This window comes from Diabrotica virgifera, chromosome 2 (assembly GCF_917563875.1).
Source record: "Diabrotica virgifera virgifera chromosome 2, PGI_DIABVI_V3a".
NCBI lineage: Eukaryota > Metazoa > Arthropoda > Insecta > Coleoptera > Chrysomelidae > Diabrotica > Diabrotica virgifera.
In genome coordinates, this window is record NC_065444.1 from 199,221,785 (window position 1) to 199,241,299 (window position 19,515).

The window sequence follows — 19,515 nt, forward strand, 5'->3', positions numbered from 1 at the left end:
TACTATGGAAACGTATTGAGGTTGAATTGTTGACGCTTATAAATTTAATTGCTGGTGTTCTCGAAAGTAAAATGATAAGTGATGATGAAATTTCCATTCCTGGGACTCCTCCAGAGCTGGTTGAGGCAGTGAATACTGCTTCATTAGAATTATTGCCAAATAAATCAAGAGAAAAGTACGAAAATGCATACAGACGTTTTATGGATTATCGCATGAGTAAAAATACGAGTTCTTTCTCAGAAAATGTTGTAATGGCATACTTCCTAGACCTTTGTTTAAAGATGAAATCTTCAACATTATGGGCCAATTATTCAATGCTGAAGTCAACCCTTGCACTTAAACACAATGTAGATATATCTACATACTCAAAACTTCGTTCTTTATTGAAACGGCAAGCTCAAGGTTATAGGGCAAAGAAATCTAAGATTTTAACGAAGGAAGAAATTGAAAAATTTATCCAGGAAGCTCCAGATAAAGAAAATTTAATGATTAAGGTAATTTACAAGATTTTAATAGCAATGTGTTTTCTATCATTTATGTAGAACACTAACAACTGTACGGAAATATCATTTCCTTACAGTAAGGAAATGATATTTCCTTACAGTAAGGAAGTCCTGACTTTTTCTTCAAGAAATTTTGACAGGAATGTCAAAATTTTCTGGCGATTTGCGGAAAAAATTATTCTTTTATATTTCCAAAAAGGCAGTCACTGAAGGTTTTCACCCCTGATTTCGTTGAACCTCCATCAATTCTCATGAAAATTGGTAAGTAGTTAGAGGATACCTCAAGAAACAAAAATGATTTGGTACCAACTTGCGCTTTTATCCTGGGGGTGGATGTTACCCCTTCTCATGGGTGAACACTATTTTAATAAAAATAACCCCATAATTAGATAGAGGAGTAAATTCTAAGCAAACTTTCTTTTATCAAGTTTATACATTTTTTTATTTAAATAATATTTCATAATTTAATAAAATATTATTGGTACAGTAAAACCTGATAATAACGGCCACTAAAAATAGAAAACAATTGGCCGTTATAGAAATGTGGCCGCTGATGCTAGGTTTCCTTTTCCACAAATATATAAAATATAATTGAAAATTTATTTATTTTAGTAATTAAAGCAAATCTAATTAAATATAATTCTACAAACAAACGGAACATACTAAAACTAAATTCAATTTACTACAATATAAAAAAATATCTATACGAAAAAACAACTACAAGAAAAACAGAATTTTTGTTTGTTTTATATTTTTTTAGATAAACGAAACATACTAAAACTAATTTAATATAGGTAATACATAATATAAAACAACATACTATAGCTACTACGAAAAATACGCTTATCACTAAAGTATCGTCGTGCTTTCATGCTATATTCAACAAAACCAACTTGGTAGGGCCTTTAATTAGATATCGCAAATCACTTTGGCTGATTTTGTCTGCATATATATTATGTCTGAGGAATCCCTTTTTTTTGTGAGACTGGATATAGGACATTTCTCAAGTATGAATTCACATTCATGGTATATCGTTGCTATACAGGGATAATAATCTGTGCAATGTTATGGTACAGGCTACGTTAAATATGAAGTAAATGTGGAAGATATACACTGGTTATTCATTTCAATTTAATTCGATTGTTTTTTAATCGTTTACAATATTTAAAATAATTAAAGACATAAAGTTAGGGATTTCAAAAATAAATTCAATTCTCACTGGCAGGGTGGGAAATAATAAAGTGCCATACAATAGCATTTCATTACAATGCTCATTACAGGCATTACAGGCTGCTCCGTTTGAGAAAACTCATACTCTCAAACTTTGAGAAAACACTCATTCAGTTTCGACCAACCCTGTATTAGCTAAAATTAAACGTTTTGCTAGATTAATAATTTTTAACAATAATTAAAAATCACTTATAAATATATAAATATATTATAATATATAAATATAAATATAATATATAATTATAAATATATAAATATAAATATATTACAATATAAATGTATTATATTAAAAATCACTTGAACATAAATTGATTTTCTGATGTCAAATCACTACAATTATACAGGGGGTGAATATGGCTATTAAATTTGAAAATAAAAACGTAACTATCTTTTAAACTACTTCGTATAACATCACAAAACCTGATATTTTAAGAAATAAAACATAGAGGAGAATCCAAAAATGTAAAAATATACAGGGTGTTCCATTAAACAAAAGATAATTTTGTTTCACCCTGTCAATATGGGTGGCCCTGTATATTTGGAAATGTATTTAAATTCTGATATTATCTATGCCCCAATCTCACCTAAATAAACTTTTTTCGTATGTCCTACAACATACGACTAATTGGACTTCCCACAACCTGTATACATACAAAATCTCCGCTATAAAATTTTTTCAAAGAAAATGTTATTGGTTTTTTAAAATAACTCAGTTAATTTTTGAAATATGAGATTTATCCAAAAACCATTACAGAGCTAAGTAAAAGGTCTATAACACTGTATTAAATATAATTTTCTAAATCTTTTATTTTTTTTTAAATACAAGGGGAAAGGGCCCCGGTTACATGGTTCTCGCAGTAAAATTTAGGTTTTAAATGTTTCTATCTCGGTTATTTTTTGTCATAAAAATATATTAAAAAAAGAAAAAGCTTAAATAAAGTTAAAACTAAAATTTTGTTCTCTACTATTTTTTAAGTATATCGAGTATTTTTGGAGTTATTATCAAAAGAATATGAAATTCACGAAAATTTTAAAAATTCCAATTTTTTTTAATCGTATTTTTTTTTCAAAAGTATGCATTCTAAACCGGTCAAAATTGTTGAAATTATTACTCATGTTAAAATAAATAAAGTTTTAAATGGGTTACTATAAATTTTAATTTTTGTGGAAATGACGTATGTTTCATTTTTCATTCTTCCCTAAAAAATCTGAAAGGGTCCTTATATTTCCATCATAACTTGCTTAATTTTGATGCTATCGACTTCTTATATAGCTTTTTGATAGTTACCTTTAAGTACTTTATTAAAATGTTTAGTATCTGTATTTAACAAAGTGCATCGTTTTCCTGTTATTTAAGCTTGAATACTAAGATTTGAGTACTCGCGAAAAAAAATATACATTCAATTGCATATAACTCACTTTGTATATGTAATAAAGGGTTTTTCGAATAAGGAGCTTATTTATTTTTATATTATCTTCGATTTTGTTAATAACAACTTTTTTCAAGAAACTTATGGTTTTTGAGTTATTTATGAAAAACTGCTTTAAAACATGGATTTTTTTCAGGAAAAATCAAAACTTTTGATCTTTAATAACTCAAAAACTATTAATTTACTGGAATAACTTTATATAACAAATTTTACTTATAATTTGTCCCTCTATCGATTAGTGGTATTATTTTTAATAAAATAATTTCCACCCCCGAGAAGGGGTGGCATCCCCCCCCCCCCCAGGGTAAATGCGCAAGTTGGCACCATGTCACCTTTGTTTCTTGAGGTATCCTCTACATACTTACCAATTTTCATGAAAATCGATTGAGGTTCAACGAAATCGGAGGTGAAAACCTTCATTGACTCCACTAAAATTATTTATCTACTATAAAATTACAGTAGGTACCTATAATAATTAATTAATTAATTTTATAGTATTTTATTTTTAGTCATAATTGGAATTTTGACAAAAATGGCATGTTTAATACTTTTAATAGAAAGTAATCGCGGTATTTGAAAATTTTATTTTTTATAAGGTGAAAGTTTTAGAAAGTGAAGAAGTGTTCTGGAGGCAATAAAATAACTTTTAGTGCGAAATTGAATACCATTGGGGCAAATTTTACAATAACTAGAAGTAGCCTACAACATAATCATGAACCAGATCTGCAGAAGATAGATCGAAAAATTGTTTCTAACTCTTGTAAACGTAAAGCCGAAGAGAATATACTGAAAAACCGCCAAAAATCATTTGCCAAGAGCTTACAGCTAATTTGTGTGAAACAATTACTACGATTGATGTCTGTTACATAAGAAAAAATATATATAATTAGCGACGAAAATGATGCCTGGTCGAGTTCCTTCCAATATTGATGAGGTTCAAGAATTTGTGAAGAGCTGTGCTCAAAAAACAACCAAGGAGGAAAATTTTCTCTTCATAAACTGTGTCAAAAGTAAGATAACTGTATTTAGTTGTGAATGTGAAACAAATATAAGATTTTTAGCAACATTGAATTTTATACAGAGAGGGGCAAAATTATGGAATATATTCATTAGCTCTAAAATGGACGATTTTGGACAAAAAACCCCGAACCACGTCGATTTTTATTTTTAAATCACAATTTTTTGGCATATCTATATTTCATATTAGTGACGTCATCAATCAATCAATAATTACGTTAATGTTTATATTACTGAATAGAGAATATAACACCCTTTCAAATAAGCTACCACATGACCCCTATTCCTATTTAAAAAAATCATTGATTACGTGATCACGCACAGTTAGATGACGTTACTACTATGAAAATAGAGGCCAAAAAATTGTAACTTAAAAATAAAAATCGACCTGCTTCGGGGTTTTTCTCCAAAATCGTCCGTTTTAGAGAAAATTAATTTATTCCATAATTTTGCCCCTCTCGTATATTATATGTATGGCACAATTACCGTACCACATATTATTTGCAATTATTCACTATTCATGGGCCAATTAATGGGCATTATATTTCTTTATTATACTGTTTACTGTCAAACAAAAAAAAAAACAGAAACTTAAAACAATCTTTTCTATTTGTTAAAATCAGAAATTTTTAAAGCTCTCGAAATTGAGTTTAATCCTAGTAAAGTTTTTGTAGATTTTGAAAAGGCTAATGCAATCATTCAAATGTGTCCAAACACTTAAATACATGATTGAAGATTTCACCTAAGTACACCAAACTTGATATAGAAAATTCAGTCTCTTGATTTAACATCAGAATATACAGTTGAGTCCGCGAGTCTTTACACGTGCGTCATCATTTAAAGCATACGAAATAAGTCAGAAATTTACTAAACGCAATAGCAAGTGACATAAAGTGGGTATTATATCGATCACGGGTTACAGTATAGAATTTGACGTTATCAAATGAATAGAATGTCAAATTTAAGTTTTGCTTTAAAATTTTGGTGCATAATTTCAGCTACATTCGAAGTAGCTTAATAAATTATTTTATTATCATTGATTAATAAATGAATAAACAATTTGTAAAAAAAATTCAATGACATATTTTCTTTTTGTTATTTTATTCACTTTGACGGAACATTTAACACAAGCATACCTTGTACGTTATCAAAATTTATCGTAGAATAACATAAACTTATTTATCATAAAATTTCTAATTCCAGTATAAAATTAGTTGTGAAAACAACATGATATATTATAGAAAACTTCAAAATGCAAAAATTCGACAAAATAACACCAACAAGTTCAACAAACTGACGGCCACAAAAGTAAACAAACCAAAACGTCAGAAATTGTACTTAAAATAATATGTGAAAACATTCCCAATCGTCTTTCTTTGTATCTGTCTCTTTTCAATGCACTGAGTCTAAATCGTTCATAAAAATAACATGTGTTTTTACTTAATAGCATGCGGCAGCTGGTTTGTCATTAGATTCATGCGTGGAAGAGAATGATGCTAGATAAAAAGTATGTGTTGTATCTCGCCAGGTAATAATGACGCACGGGTAAAGACTCGCGAACTCAACTGTACAAATGATTCTGAAGTAGGCTCAAACATACTTTTGGCCTTACATTATATAAAACCGGAAGACGTATCAGATTGTTTTGTGTTTGATTTAATGTCATGCAAACTATAAATATGTAGTATGGTATAGTTAGACCCAAACCCAGACATCCAAAGTGAAAGTTATCCTCCAACATCAAATTGTTCTATATAGTCCACGTTCAGAAAAAAGTCACACCATTTTGAGCGTCGGGTTTGGGGGGGGGGGAGAGGGGGGGAGAAATCTGCAAATTCGTAGTTTTTTACGTTTTTCGTCAATATTTCTAAAACTAAGCGGTTTAGCATGAACAACCTTCTACACAAAATTGTTCTACATTAAATTTGAAATAAAAAAGGCCCTATGCATAACCCTTCCAAAACGAACGGTTCCAAAGTTACGGAGGTAGTATAGTATAATTGGTCCAAAAAAAAGGCCTAACCCAGACATCCAAAGTAAAAGTTTTCCTTCAACAACAAATTGTTCTATATGGTCCACATATTGTTCAGTAAAAAGTTACACCATTTTGAGCGTCCGGTTTGGGGGGGAGATGGGGGAGAAGTCGGTAAATTAGTAGTTTTTTTTACGTTTTTCGTCAATATTTCTAAAACTATGCTTTAGCGTAAGGAATGTTCTATAGAAAAATATTCTACATAAAATTTAAAACAAAAAAGGTTCGATACATAATTGTTATAAAATCAACGGTTCCAGAGTTACGGAGGGTGAAAAGTGGAGGTTTTCGATACTTTTTATATTTACCGATTTCTCTCCCCTCTCCCCCCCAAACCCGACGCTCAAAATGGTGTGACTTTTTTCTGAACATTATGTGGACCATATAGAACAATTTGGTGTTGGAGGATAACTTTCACTTTGGATATCTGGGTTTTTGGTATAGTTATATCATAAATATTGCCCAAAAAATATAAAAAGTATCGAAAACTTCGACATTTCACCCTCTGTAACTCTGGAACCGTTGATTTTATAACAATTATGTATCGAACATATTTTGTTTTAAATTTCATGTAGAACATTTTTGTATGTAACATTGTTTACGCTAAAGCATAGTTTTAGAAATATTGACGAAAAACTTAAAAAAACTACTAACTTACCGGCTTCTCTCCCATCTCCCTCCCAAACCGGACGCTCAAAATGGTGTAACTTTTTACTGAACAATATGTGGACCATATAGAACATTTTGGTGTTGGAGGAAAAGTTTTACTTTGGATGTTTTGGTTAGGCCTTTTTTGGACCAGTTATACTATACTACCTCCGTAACTTTGGAACCATTCATTTTAGAAAGATTATGCATAGGACATTTTTTATTTTAAATTTAATGTAGAACAATTTTGTATAGAAGGTTGTTCATGCTAAACCGCATAGTTTTAGAAATATTGGCGAAAAACTTAAAAAACTACGGAATTTACCGATTTCTCCCCCCTCTCCCCCCCAAACCCGACGCTCAAAATGGTGTGACTTTTTTCTGGACATTGTGTGGACCATATAGAACAATTTGGTGTTGAAGGATAACTTTCACTTTGGATGTCTGGGTTATGCCATCTTTTGGATCAACTATCCAGGGCTGGCCAAATTGTGGCTCGCGAGCCACATGTGGCTCTTTGAAGGATTATTTGTGGCTCGCAATAAATGTACCTGATTTACTTTTAATTTTTTTGTTGCAAAATGTCTTAAATTACTGACAACAAATATAAAATACTAAGTGTAAGATCAGGACTTGGACTTAAAGAATCCTTATGATTTTTTTTGTAGCAATAATTTTTTTGTTGCAAAATGTCTTAAATTACTGAACACAAATATAAAATACTAAGTGTAAGATCAGGACTTGGACAAGGAGAATCCTTATGATTGTTGCTATTCAATTTGGCCTTAGAATATGTAATAAGTAAAATATCATCTGAGCTGACAGAAGGATTTGCGAATCCAGGATAAAAACAATTGTTGGCCTTTGCTGAAGATATAGGTGCAGTTGCTTATTCTACAAGAGACGTGAGAGAGGTGTTTTCACAACTCGAGGAAGAAACAGGTAGTCTGAGCCTTCGAATAAATTAAGAGAAGACGAAATACATGCTAGTAACCAAAAATCCAAGACCAAGAGTTAGGCAGAACATACCTATTAAGGACCAGAACTTCGAAGTAGTATAAGAGTTTAAATATCTGGGGGACATTATCATCTGTAATAACAGATGACAAGCACATATAAAAAAAGTCTCAGCAATAATAGCTGCTTTACTATACTAAAAATGAATTTTTTTTATTACTGCAGTCTGCAAGTAAGCTGAGAAAAATGTAGAAAATTTACGTACGACTGGTCTATTATTTGACAAATAATGACATTATTTCGAAGTCTATTAAGTACGATATAACGCCAAAGGGGGTGTTATAGAAAAATAACGCCCTAGGGCCTATTAAATTTAAATAACGAGTTAAATACTGTCAAGTTGACAAATAAAACTCTAAGTAAAACTATGGTTACCACAATTACGTTACGACTATTTCTGGTAAATGTACTTATTCGAAAACTAATTTATTCAAAATTTATTCAAATATTTTGCATATAAAGAATAATTTAGTCGGACATTAAACGTTGAAGGCATCACGGGTATTATAATAATAAAATAATAACGTTTTCGGTCAACGTATATACCTCGGACCTATACACTATTGTGTATCATCTTGGTCATCTCGGTCTATACACTATTGACCTCAAGCGTTATTATCCTTATAATACCCTTGGTACCTTAATAACTATAATAAGTTATCAAAATGACTATAATGGATTTTGTAAAGTGTGTTTCTTATTATAGTAAATAATAAATAATAAGTTATACGTTTTGCACATTATCAGTAGTAATTGCACAAGAGCTCTAAAATTACTGAATTTTTCCCGAGTGTCACTTTGGCAGTTTTAATTTCACGAGCCGAAGGCGAGTGAAATTATGTCAAAGTGTCACCAGGGCAAAAATTCTATATTAATTTTAGAGTTCGAGTGCAATTTGTTGCGATTATTTCATGAATAAAACTGTTCAAAACCAAAATTTTATTACAATTTATATATGTAAGTACCAATTAGTGCAATTAAACACACAGTTGTTATAAATATGTATTTGACGGTTGAAAGCCATCACTTTTATAATTTTTAAAACATTTGTCATTAATGTCACTGAATGTATTTTTTCGTAGCAACGAAGGGCATCTGACGTAATATACTTAACGACGGGAGATTATCAAAAATTATCGATTTAATTCAGATTTCTGTAGCTTTCTATAGGGCTTTTCATCGATTGTCATTTGTTTCGAGCTTCTGTCATATGTTGTATAATCTGTGTATAATATTAATATACACGGATTATACGACATTTGACAGAAGCTCGAAACAAATGACTGTGAATGAAAAGCCCTATTGGTCAGAATCTCCTACGAATGAAATAATCTGTATTATAAACTACAACGTAAACTTACAACGTAAGGAAATGAATGTCTTTTATTTCGGATTTCGGATGCTTTCATAATAATCATTCTTAAATTACATCTATATTTTTTATTTTATTACCTGAGTGAGTTGGTGAGGAAAATACCCACCGGATTAATACGAACCCTTAAACTTGGTGAGGAAAATACCTGTCGGATTATATGGTTCTACTAGTTGGTGAGGAATTTACCTCCGCCCATTTTGATTTATATACAGGGTGAATCATGAGGAACTGTACATACTCCTACCTCATATAGAGGCCCCTATGGGGAATAACAAATGACCATTAAAAAGTGTCTGCTCCCATTGTTTAATAATATACGGGGCAAGTTGCTAATTTTGACAGAAATTTGTATTCGTCATAATTCTTGAACGGTCAGATCGATGTGTCTATTATTTTGGTCAATCGTTACACTATCACCACCTAATCAACGGATTTATTCAAACTAGAAAAAAATCAGGTCCGGCTTTAAAAAATTAGTTCGTTTGAGTCTTAGAAAAAATTTCACCCTGTATAAGCTTTTTGAAAACTCTAATATGAATTTTACAAATTAGACAAATAGGCAATTACAATGGCATATTTATTTTTTCCCCACACGATTACTTATTTTTTTATAAAAAAATCAAATTTGACTATGAGTTAAGAGTTTGGTAAAGTGAACCATAAATTTAAAAAAATTAACTTTTATTACAAAAATTAATTCTTTTTAAATAAATATTTAATTTATGTTACCATCCAATCAACTGATTTATTCAAACTAGAAAAAAATCAGGTCCGGCTTTAAAAAATTAGTTCATTTGAGTCTTAGAAAAAATTTCACCCTGTATACGCTTTTTGAAAACTCTAATATGTATTTTTTTCCCCACACGATTACTTAATTTTTTATTAAAAAATCAAATTTGTCAAAATCGCAATTTTACCATAAAAATAAAAAAAATTAAACGTTTTTCTTAAAATTAAAAGTTTCACCATTTTTTTTCTTCACTTTGGACTCTATAGTTTAACATGGACGTGATCAAATAGATAAATTTTAAAATTTTTCACCTAATTTTTGCGATTTAACTTTGCAATTCTCGAATCTGCACCTTTTATTTTTTAAAATTCATAACTTTTACGAGAAGAAGACTGAAAGTCTACAACAATTTTCATAGTCTTCACAATGATCAGAGATATGTGCTATAAAAATTTCAGAAAAAAAAATATTAAAATGAAACAGAGTTGTAGCGAGCTAAACCGTGATTTAATTTTTTTTTTTCATTTTTAAATATGTTATTTTAATTGCCTATTTGTCTAATTTGTAAAATTCATATTAGAGTTTTCAAAAAGCGTATACAGGGTAAAATTTTTTCTAAGACCAAAACGAACTAATTTTTTAAATCCGGGCCTAATTTTTTTCTAGTTTGAATAAAGCAGTTGATTGGGTGGTAACATAAATTAAATATTTGTTCAAAAAAAATTGATTTTTGTAATAAAAGTTATTTTTTTTTAATCTATGGTTCACTTTATACCAAACTTTTAATTATTAATAGTCAAATTTATTTTTTTTTATAAAAAATTAAGTAATCGTGTGGGGAAATAATAAATACGCAATTTTAATTGCCTACTTGTCTAATTTGTAAAATTCATATTAGAGTTTTCAAAAAGCGTATACTGGGTGAAATTTTTTCTAAGACTCCATCGATTTAATTTTTTAAAGCGGGACCTGATTTTTTTTTTAGTTTGAATAAATCAGTTGATTGGGTGGTAACATAAATTAAATATTTGTTTAAAAAAATTAATTTTTGTAATAAAATTAATTTTTTAAATCTGTGGTTCACTTTACCAAACTTTTAATTCATAGTCAAATTTGATTTTTTTATAAAAAATTAAGTAATCGTGTGGGGCAAAAAATAAATATGCCATTTTAATTGCCTATTTGTCTAATTTGTAAAATTCATATTAGAGTTTTCAAAAAGCTTGTACAGGGTGAAATTTTTTCTAAGACCCGAACGAACTAATTTTTTAAAGCCGGACCTGATTTTTCTCTAGTTTGAATAAATCAGTTGATTGGGTGGTAATAGTGTAATGATTGACCAAAATAAGAGACACATCGATCTGACCGTTCAAAAATTAAGACGAATACAAATTTCTGTCAAAATGCGAAACTCGCCCTGTATTGACATTAATGAAACCGCTGTGTCAACATCGTTTGTACGTCGTGTCTAGATTATATACGGAATTTTGTAGTTATAAGTGATCGAAATTTAGAAAAAAAGTTACTGGGTGATAGTTAGTGGTGTGACTTTTTCAGTGCTAAAGAAGCAAAGTGAAATTTATAGCAGTTTTTCTACAAGACGCTGTTGCAACTTTTGTGGTTAAAAATCAGGTTTTTATACTAATTATATTTATCAGTGAACTGTCCCATTCTAATTGTAAACATGAGCGCATGTCTAAATTGTAGTACTGAAATTGTTAAAGGCTTACTATCAGAAACCGTTCAGTGTGATCATTGCCAGGGCCGAATACACTTTAAGTGTGCCGGTTTGAAATCCGACGACAAAATCACGCGTAGCCGAACTAGGAATATTAAAATATTTTGCAATACATGCGTTGATCGCCTTGCCGACCTTAGTTCTTTGAGAGATGTTATTCAGTCTCTGCAAAATAAAATCGACATGCTTGAATCAAAACTCTCTGGTCAACATATTCTTGAGACAGAGTCGGTAAATACAGAGGCAGTTATTTCTGAAACAATGGATCGGATCCATCGGTCTAGTAACATCATTATAAGAAATGTTCCAGATTCTGACAACGATATTAATGCCGTTAACGCTATTTTGAATTCTATTAATACAGATCTTTCCGCAAATGCACCAACATCTGTCTTTAGATTAGGTAAACCAGACAGTAATCGTAAATTTCCACGTCCATTCAAAGTTATTTTTCCGAATGCACACGTCGCTAAAATTATTTTAAAAAACAAAAGGAAACTACTGAACACGCAATACAAAAACATAAAGATTGATGACGATAAAACTCCAATGCAAGAACAATACTTAAAAGACCTGCGTCTTAAATTAAATCAACGCATCGAGAATGGAGAAAAAAACGTCACAATCAAGTATCAGAAAGGTATTCCCTGTATAATTGATCTTTCACCAAAAAACTGAGTTCGAGCTTTCATCAATGGCGTATTATGTATACTAATCTTTGTTCTCTGCAAGCGAAATTTTTAGATACCATTACTTTTATGCAATGCGAAAAACCTTCACTGTTCTTAGTATCCGAATCTTGGTTGCACAAAAATATTTTGGACTCTATGGTAAATATACCTGGGTACAAAATTTTTAGAGCAGACCGCATAGGGAGAATAGGAGGCGGATGTTGCATATATGCAAAGGAATCTGACTTCTGCCAATTTAACATTGTTTGTGAAAACTTCTCTGATCACCATTATGAAGGGTTGACGCTTAATTTTTCTTCTAAAAAGTTAAAAATAAATTTTGCTATAGCTTGTATATATAGACCTGGTTACAGTTCAGTTCAAAGTGATCAAGAATTATACAGTCAATTGGAAACGCTCATAGCCAAACATAAAACCTTAATTGTTTTTGGTGATTTCAATCTAAGCAACATTTCTTGGCCGCTGATCAATCACCCTCATGATACTCAATCTCAGCTTTTTATTAATTTCTTAGAAAATTCTGGATTAGAACAAATAATCAATGAACCGACTCGTTTTCGTCTGAATCAACAACCTTCTCAGCCAGATCTTACTTTAACCTCTGATGTTAATCTTTTAACTAATATTTCGGTTACATCTCCAATTGGAAAGTCGGACCACGCAGTTATTTCAACTTCCATACAGATCCTCAAGTCGGAAATATTACAAAATAATATGCTAATGACATATAAAAGAATAAACTATCATCATGTAAACTTAGATGTATCTACTGCAGATTGGGCAGATATGTTGAATGGTAAGGATGTTAACAAACAGTGGGAAATTTTTGAAAATTTTCTGAATGAATCCATGCGCACGAACTCTCATTATGTGCAACGTAGATGTAATCCTAATAAGCCATGGATAAGTGCAGAAATATTTGAAATGATAAAATTTAAAAAGTCATTATGGAAAAAGTATTTACGAAGTAAAACGAATGCTGACTACCTCAATCATCGAACTTTTTCTAATAACTTAACATCAACTATTTTTAAATCTAAACAAAATTTTGAAAACCAACTGTCCTCAAATAAGAACAAAAAACCTCTTTATAAATATGTCAGAAATTCTATTTTATCTAAAGTTTCGTTACCTATTTTAAAAACCGAAACAGGCGAACCAACCTCAGTGAAAATGGAAGTTGCTACTATTTTTGCCAAAAAATTTCAAGAAGTGTTTACAATCGAGGAGGCTCTTCCGAATACTTTACGTGTTGTTTCTACAAGAAGTAACTACGATATTAGTGACATAGACTTTGATCCAGAGATTCTTAAACAAAAAATTTTGTGTTTAAAATCCTTTTCCGCTCCCGGATTAGACGGTTTCGCCGCAATTTTATTTAAGAAGTGTGCAAACTCGATTATCCATCCGTTAAGTTTTATAATGAAAACCTCATTTTTGTCACACACTTTACCTGATGGCTGGAAAATCTCTAGTGTTACTCCAATTTATAAAAAAGGTGACAAGTTAGATCCTGACAATTATAGACCAATTAGTCTAACATCCATTGCGGCTAAATTGATGGAATCAGTTATTCGCGAATCGGTTATGAACTTTCTCTTAAACAATAATAGAATTCCTATTTCCCAGCACGGTTTTGTACCTGGAAGATCGGTTGTTACTAATATGTTAACATGTGTGAATGACTGGTCTCTTTGTTTGGACAGTAATCAACCTGTCGATATTATATATTTAGACTTTGCTAAGGCTTTTGATCGAGTTCCTCATAAGAGACTACTATTTAAGCTTGAACATAACGGTATTAGAGGAAACTTACTTGAGTGGATTAAAGGATTTTTAATAAACCGTAAATTTTGTGTACGCGTTGGTGACTGTTATTCCTCAATGTTTAGTGTATACAGTGGCGTTCCGCAGGGTTCAGTGTTGGGGCCGATTTTGTTCCTAGTGTACGTTGCTGATCTGCCAATTCACCTTAAAAGTAACATGTCGCTTTTCGCTGATGACACAAAGTTATATGCAAATCCCTTTTCTGGTTACAATCAATTACAGACCGACCTTCAAGAGGTTGCTAAGTGGGTAGACGATTGGTGCTTGCAATTAAACACATCCAAGTGTGCAGTTCTACATTTAGGTAAAAACAATCCAAGGAATCGGTATGTACTTTCAAATGTTTCTCTAAAAACTGTTTCGCAGCAAAAAGACTTGGGTGTACTTGTGACGGAAACATTATCTTGGTCTGAACATATCCAGTCGGTATGCAATAAAGCTAGAACATCAGTTTACTTATTATCTAAGACTTTCTCTAAGATATCGCCAAAAAATTTTGTTGCTCTCTTTAGTGTATATGTAAGACCTATTTTAGAGTTTGCCGGACCCGTGTGGAATGTCGACTGGCAAAGGGATTCTGATCGACTTGAATCTGTGCAAAGATGGGCAACAAGAATTCCTTATGGCCGTCGTCGTCCTTCCTACGAAGAACGGTTAACCTACTTAAATTATCCTACATTTATGGACCGACGACTTCGTGGGGATTTAATAATTGCTTATAGAGCGTTACAGGGAAGGTTTGGGATAGATCTATCACATCTCTTCCCTTTGAGTAACGACCTTAGATTGCGGGGTCATCCATACAAATTAGCCAGACAACAGTTTCACAGTAAATGTCGTGAGAACTCTATATCCAATAGAATATTTTATACCTGGAACTCACTTCCACACGACGTCGTCGGGGCTGTATCTGTAAATTGCTTCAAAAATAAATATGACTCTTTTAGTTCTGTACCACGGGAACAATAATTTTTCTTTTCTTAAATTAAATTAATTTATAAGTCGTATGTAGTCTTAAGTTTAGGTTTCTTTTTGCATAGTTCTTTTTAGTAAAATGGAGCTATATAGGTCCTAGACCTCGGCTCCTTTTCCTTCTTTAATAATAATAATAATAATAATAATATATTATTAAACAATGGAAGCAGACACTTTTTAATGGTCATTTGTTATTCCTCATAGGAGCCTCTATACGAGGTAGGAGTATGTACAGTTCCTCATGACTCACCCTGTATATTGTAATTTTATTTGATCGGTCTATTTGTAGAAGACTGAAATCTGTAGTAAAAGCAAAAATGTAAATTGTTCTACGAACTAAGCACATTCCAAAACGTCCAGAAGATACAAACTTAAATTTTTTTTAATATATTTTATGATAACGGAAATTTCTTTAGTTTAATAATATCTAGTTATAGTAATTTAAATTTCAATATTCTACTCATTGATTAAAACAGAAATAAAATTGTATAAATAGAATGGTTGCACTAAAGTGACCTAACACTTAAGTGTTAAATAATACTTACCCTTTAATTCTTACAAATTTTATGCAAATATGAGTTATCTGTTGTCTTACATAATTCTGGTATTGTAGGTCATTTATATCACTACGCCTATTTTCTGTATCTTCTTCTATAAACTGTTTAACATCTTCATTTAAACATTGCATCAGAAATTTAAAATGCATAACAAAATAAGTTGCTATAAACATTGTGGCAAAAGTAAACACACATGTGTGTGGAATGAGAAATCCATAAATTGCTACTTTCACAAAATTGTAGTTAAAGAATAGATCCTTTATAAGCAGGGGTATGAGATGATCATAACAATTTGCATTGGACAATAATGAAATAAATGAAGCTGTACCAAAGCAAATTGATACAAAGTGTATTATTTTGAATACTGTATTTATTTTCTTCATTTTTTTTCTTAATAACCTGTATTTTGAAATATTTAATAATTTGCGAGTAAACTTTAGAGAATATATAATTTTTTGAAAATATTCAAAATTTCCCATAATGTTTCCATAATTATTGAGCATCTAAAAAAAATAAAATTTAATTATTTATAATAATCTGAACAATACATTCTTATATAGGTACTCTACTTGAGGAAGTGGCGTTCAAAAAAGGATTTGTCATAATAAATCACCTGTTGAGATTTTGGTGTCATTCTGATACTTATTTTGAACCCCACATGTTAGTGGATGAAAGTTTGATCAAAACAAATTTTTTCGTATTTTTTTCACATATGAAATATAGGTAGCGTAACCAAGTTTTGTCCACCATAGGTGGTTGATCAGAAAAGATTTAGTCACAACCAGATTATTTATAATAATCTGAACAATACATTTTTATATAGGTACACTACTTGAGGAAGTGGCGTTCAAAAAAGGGGTTCAAAATCAGTTGCTCGACATGAAAATTGCTCGAAATACAAATTGCTCGAATAAAAAAGAGTTATATAGAATATTTCTAAAATATTTATTCATAATAATGCAAAATAATAATAATAATACATACCCAATAAAGAAACCAATGTTTCTAAGTCCATCAAAAATCAATGACTTCCAACAAAACCTAGAAGATGCTCTTTCTTTAGACCAGTAGATAGTGACCCTGAGAGCACTTGGATCTATCTCAAAGATAAGGTAATGGAGGCTGCAAAAGACTGTGAGGCAGCGGTTTCCACTGGCCGTAAGCCATGGATATCCAATAATACGTGGACTGTGATTCAACGCAGAAGAGAACATAAAACTATATACGGAACAAACGATGAATACAGAGCGTTATCGAGAGAAATCAGAAAACAGTGCCGCAAAGATAAAGCTGATTACATCTCTCAAATATGCAGAGAGATAGAGGAACATGGCTGTCGAAATGAACCGAGAGACTTATTCCAGAAAATCAAACTCCTTACCAGAGAATTTAAACCTCAAACGTGGTCTGTAATAGATAAGGAAGGTAATTTAAAGACCGACACTGATGAAATATTGGAAACATGGCGAAACTACTGTGGCGAGCTATATAAAAATAACGAGGTATCAGCAGAAAATCAGTGGCCTTCTGACTACCCTAGAGAACCTACTGTCTTACTCGCTGAAGTCAAAGATGCAATTAAATCACTAAAGAAAAATAAATCCCCAGGCATTGATTCAATACCATGTGAAATACTACAGTTACTAGGTGACAAAGGATTACATATCATCCATTTTATCTGTGTCGCTGTTTGGAATTCAGGAAAATGGCCATCTGATTGGTGTACCTCAATTTATATCCCACTGCACAAAAAAGGAACTACTACCAGATGTGAAAATTACCGCACACTGTCACTAATAACACATGCTATAGTATTTTTACTACAAAAACGTTATTACGTAGGTCAAAATTTTTGACGTAAGAGAACTGTCAAAACATTAGAATGTGACTTTTCATTATTGCCGTGTTTATAATAAACATAGCAATAATGAAAAGTCACATTCTAATGTTTTGACAGTTCTCTTACGTCAAAAATTTTGACCTACGTAATAACGTTTTTGTAGTAAAAATACTATAGTAAAATCTTGTTGCATATCATCAAAAACAGATTAAAAACCTATCTACATTACCAAATACCTCAGGAACAAGCGGGGTTTGTAAAGGGTAAATGTACAAGGGAACAAATCCTGAACCTGAGACAACTCATTGAAAAGTCTAGAGAATTTCAAGTACCTATGATTATATGCTTCGTTGACTACCAAAAGGCATTTGATTGTGTAAGCTGGATAAATCTGTGGTCAATTTTAATAGAAATGGGCGCACCAATGCACCTGGTGACACTTTTGATCAGAAGTTCTCAAACCAATTCAAGACCGAGAGAGGTGTTAAACAAGGATGCGTGTTGTCACCTGACTTATTTAACATTTATGGTGAACATGTCATGAGGATGGTTTTAGAAGGATGGGCCGGTGGAGTAACAGTAGCTGGTAAGAAAATCTCCAATTTAAGATTTGCTGATGACACTACACTTATAGCAGCAAATGAGCAAGAAATGTTTGATCTTCTGCGAAGAGTTGAGTACGAAAGCAATAGAGTTGGTCTGAAAATCAATAAAGCTAAGACAAAAATAATGGTGGTCGACAGATTTGACACTATTCAACTGACTAACATATTACAGGAATACCAGATAGTAAACACCTTTGTCTATCTCGGGTCTAGTATAACTAACGATGGTAACTGTGAAGCAGAAGTTCGGAGACGTATTGGTATGGCAAAAAATGCGATGAGTCGCCTAACTAAAGTTTGGAAAGAAAGATCTATCTCTCAAAATATCAAGATGAGACTGGTGAATGCCCTTGTATTCTCAATATTTCTATACGGAGCAGAGACTTGGACTCTTCGAGCATGCGAGCGCCAAAAAATTGATGCCTTTGAGATGTGGTGCTGGAGAAGAATGCTGCGCATACCTTGGACAGCTCATAGGACAAACGTTTCCATTCTAAACCAACTCAATATTAAAAAAAGGCTGTCCACAATATGTCTGCAACGAATTCTGCAATATTTTGGTCACGTAGTTCGCAGAGGTGACGACAGTTTGGAGAGATTAATTGTTTCTGGAAACGTTCCGGGGAGAAGATCAAGAGGACGATCACCAACTAGATGGTCTGACCAAATAAAGCATTCAGCTGGAAACTCATTCTGCGAAGCTTTTAGCTTTTTTTAGGAATATTGAAAGAAATCACGATCCTCAGTAATGGGGAAACGACAGGAGAGAGAGAGAGAATACAGAAACATTGGTAATGGGTAAGCATGTTAATGGGTATTTAATGATTTTAATCTTTCCCTAATACCTGGAAATTAGGGAGAGAGAATACCATAATGAGAGAAAATCAAAACCGTTATTTTTCTTATTATTTTAAAAGTTCAAAAATATTTTAGATTTGTAATAAATACTTTTCGGCATAAATTAATATACGATTATATACGTGGAATATCACATAATTTGTCCTATTTCAAGAATCTTTCTTAGGTCTATATTTTGTATTATTGGGAATAAATATTTTAGATGTTGTTCTGAAGCTATTTCCTTGTGGCATTTTTATGATTAATTATTTATATGGGAAATAAGCCACAATTAAAATGAAAAAAATAATTTTATTAACGTTTCGACGCCCAAATCGGGTGCCGTTGTCAAAATACAAAATATTACTAAAATAAACTAAAGTGTTGTTGCTAAGCAAAAAAATTCTTCTAATAATTTATTTAATCTCACTCATTTATATTGGCAATTCAGACATATATTAT

At 31.5% G+C, this 19,515-nt stretch overlaps 1 protein-coding gene across 1 annotated transcript in view; it reads right to left on the reverse strand.

Moving 5' to 3' along the window:
• The window catches only part of LOC126880337 (uncharacterized), a 63,536-nt gene extending 47,331 nt beyond the window's left edge, over positions 1-16,205 (reverse strand). Inside the window, exon 1 of the mRNA XM_050644139.1 lies at positions 15,760-16,205. Within this exon, the coding sequence (XP_050500096.1) occupies positions 15,760-16,154 (395 nt within the window). The 5' untranslated portion in view covers positions 16,155-16,205. The remainder of the gene's footprint in view (positions 1-15,759) is intronic.
• Positions 16,206-19,515: the final 3,310 nt, after the last annotated feature.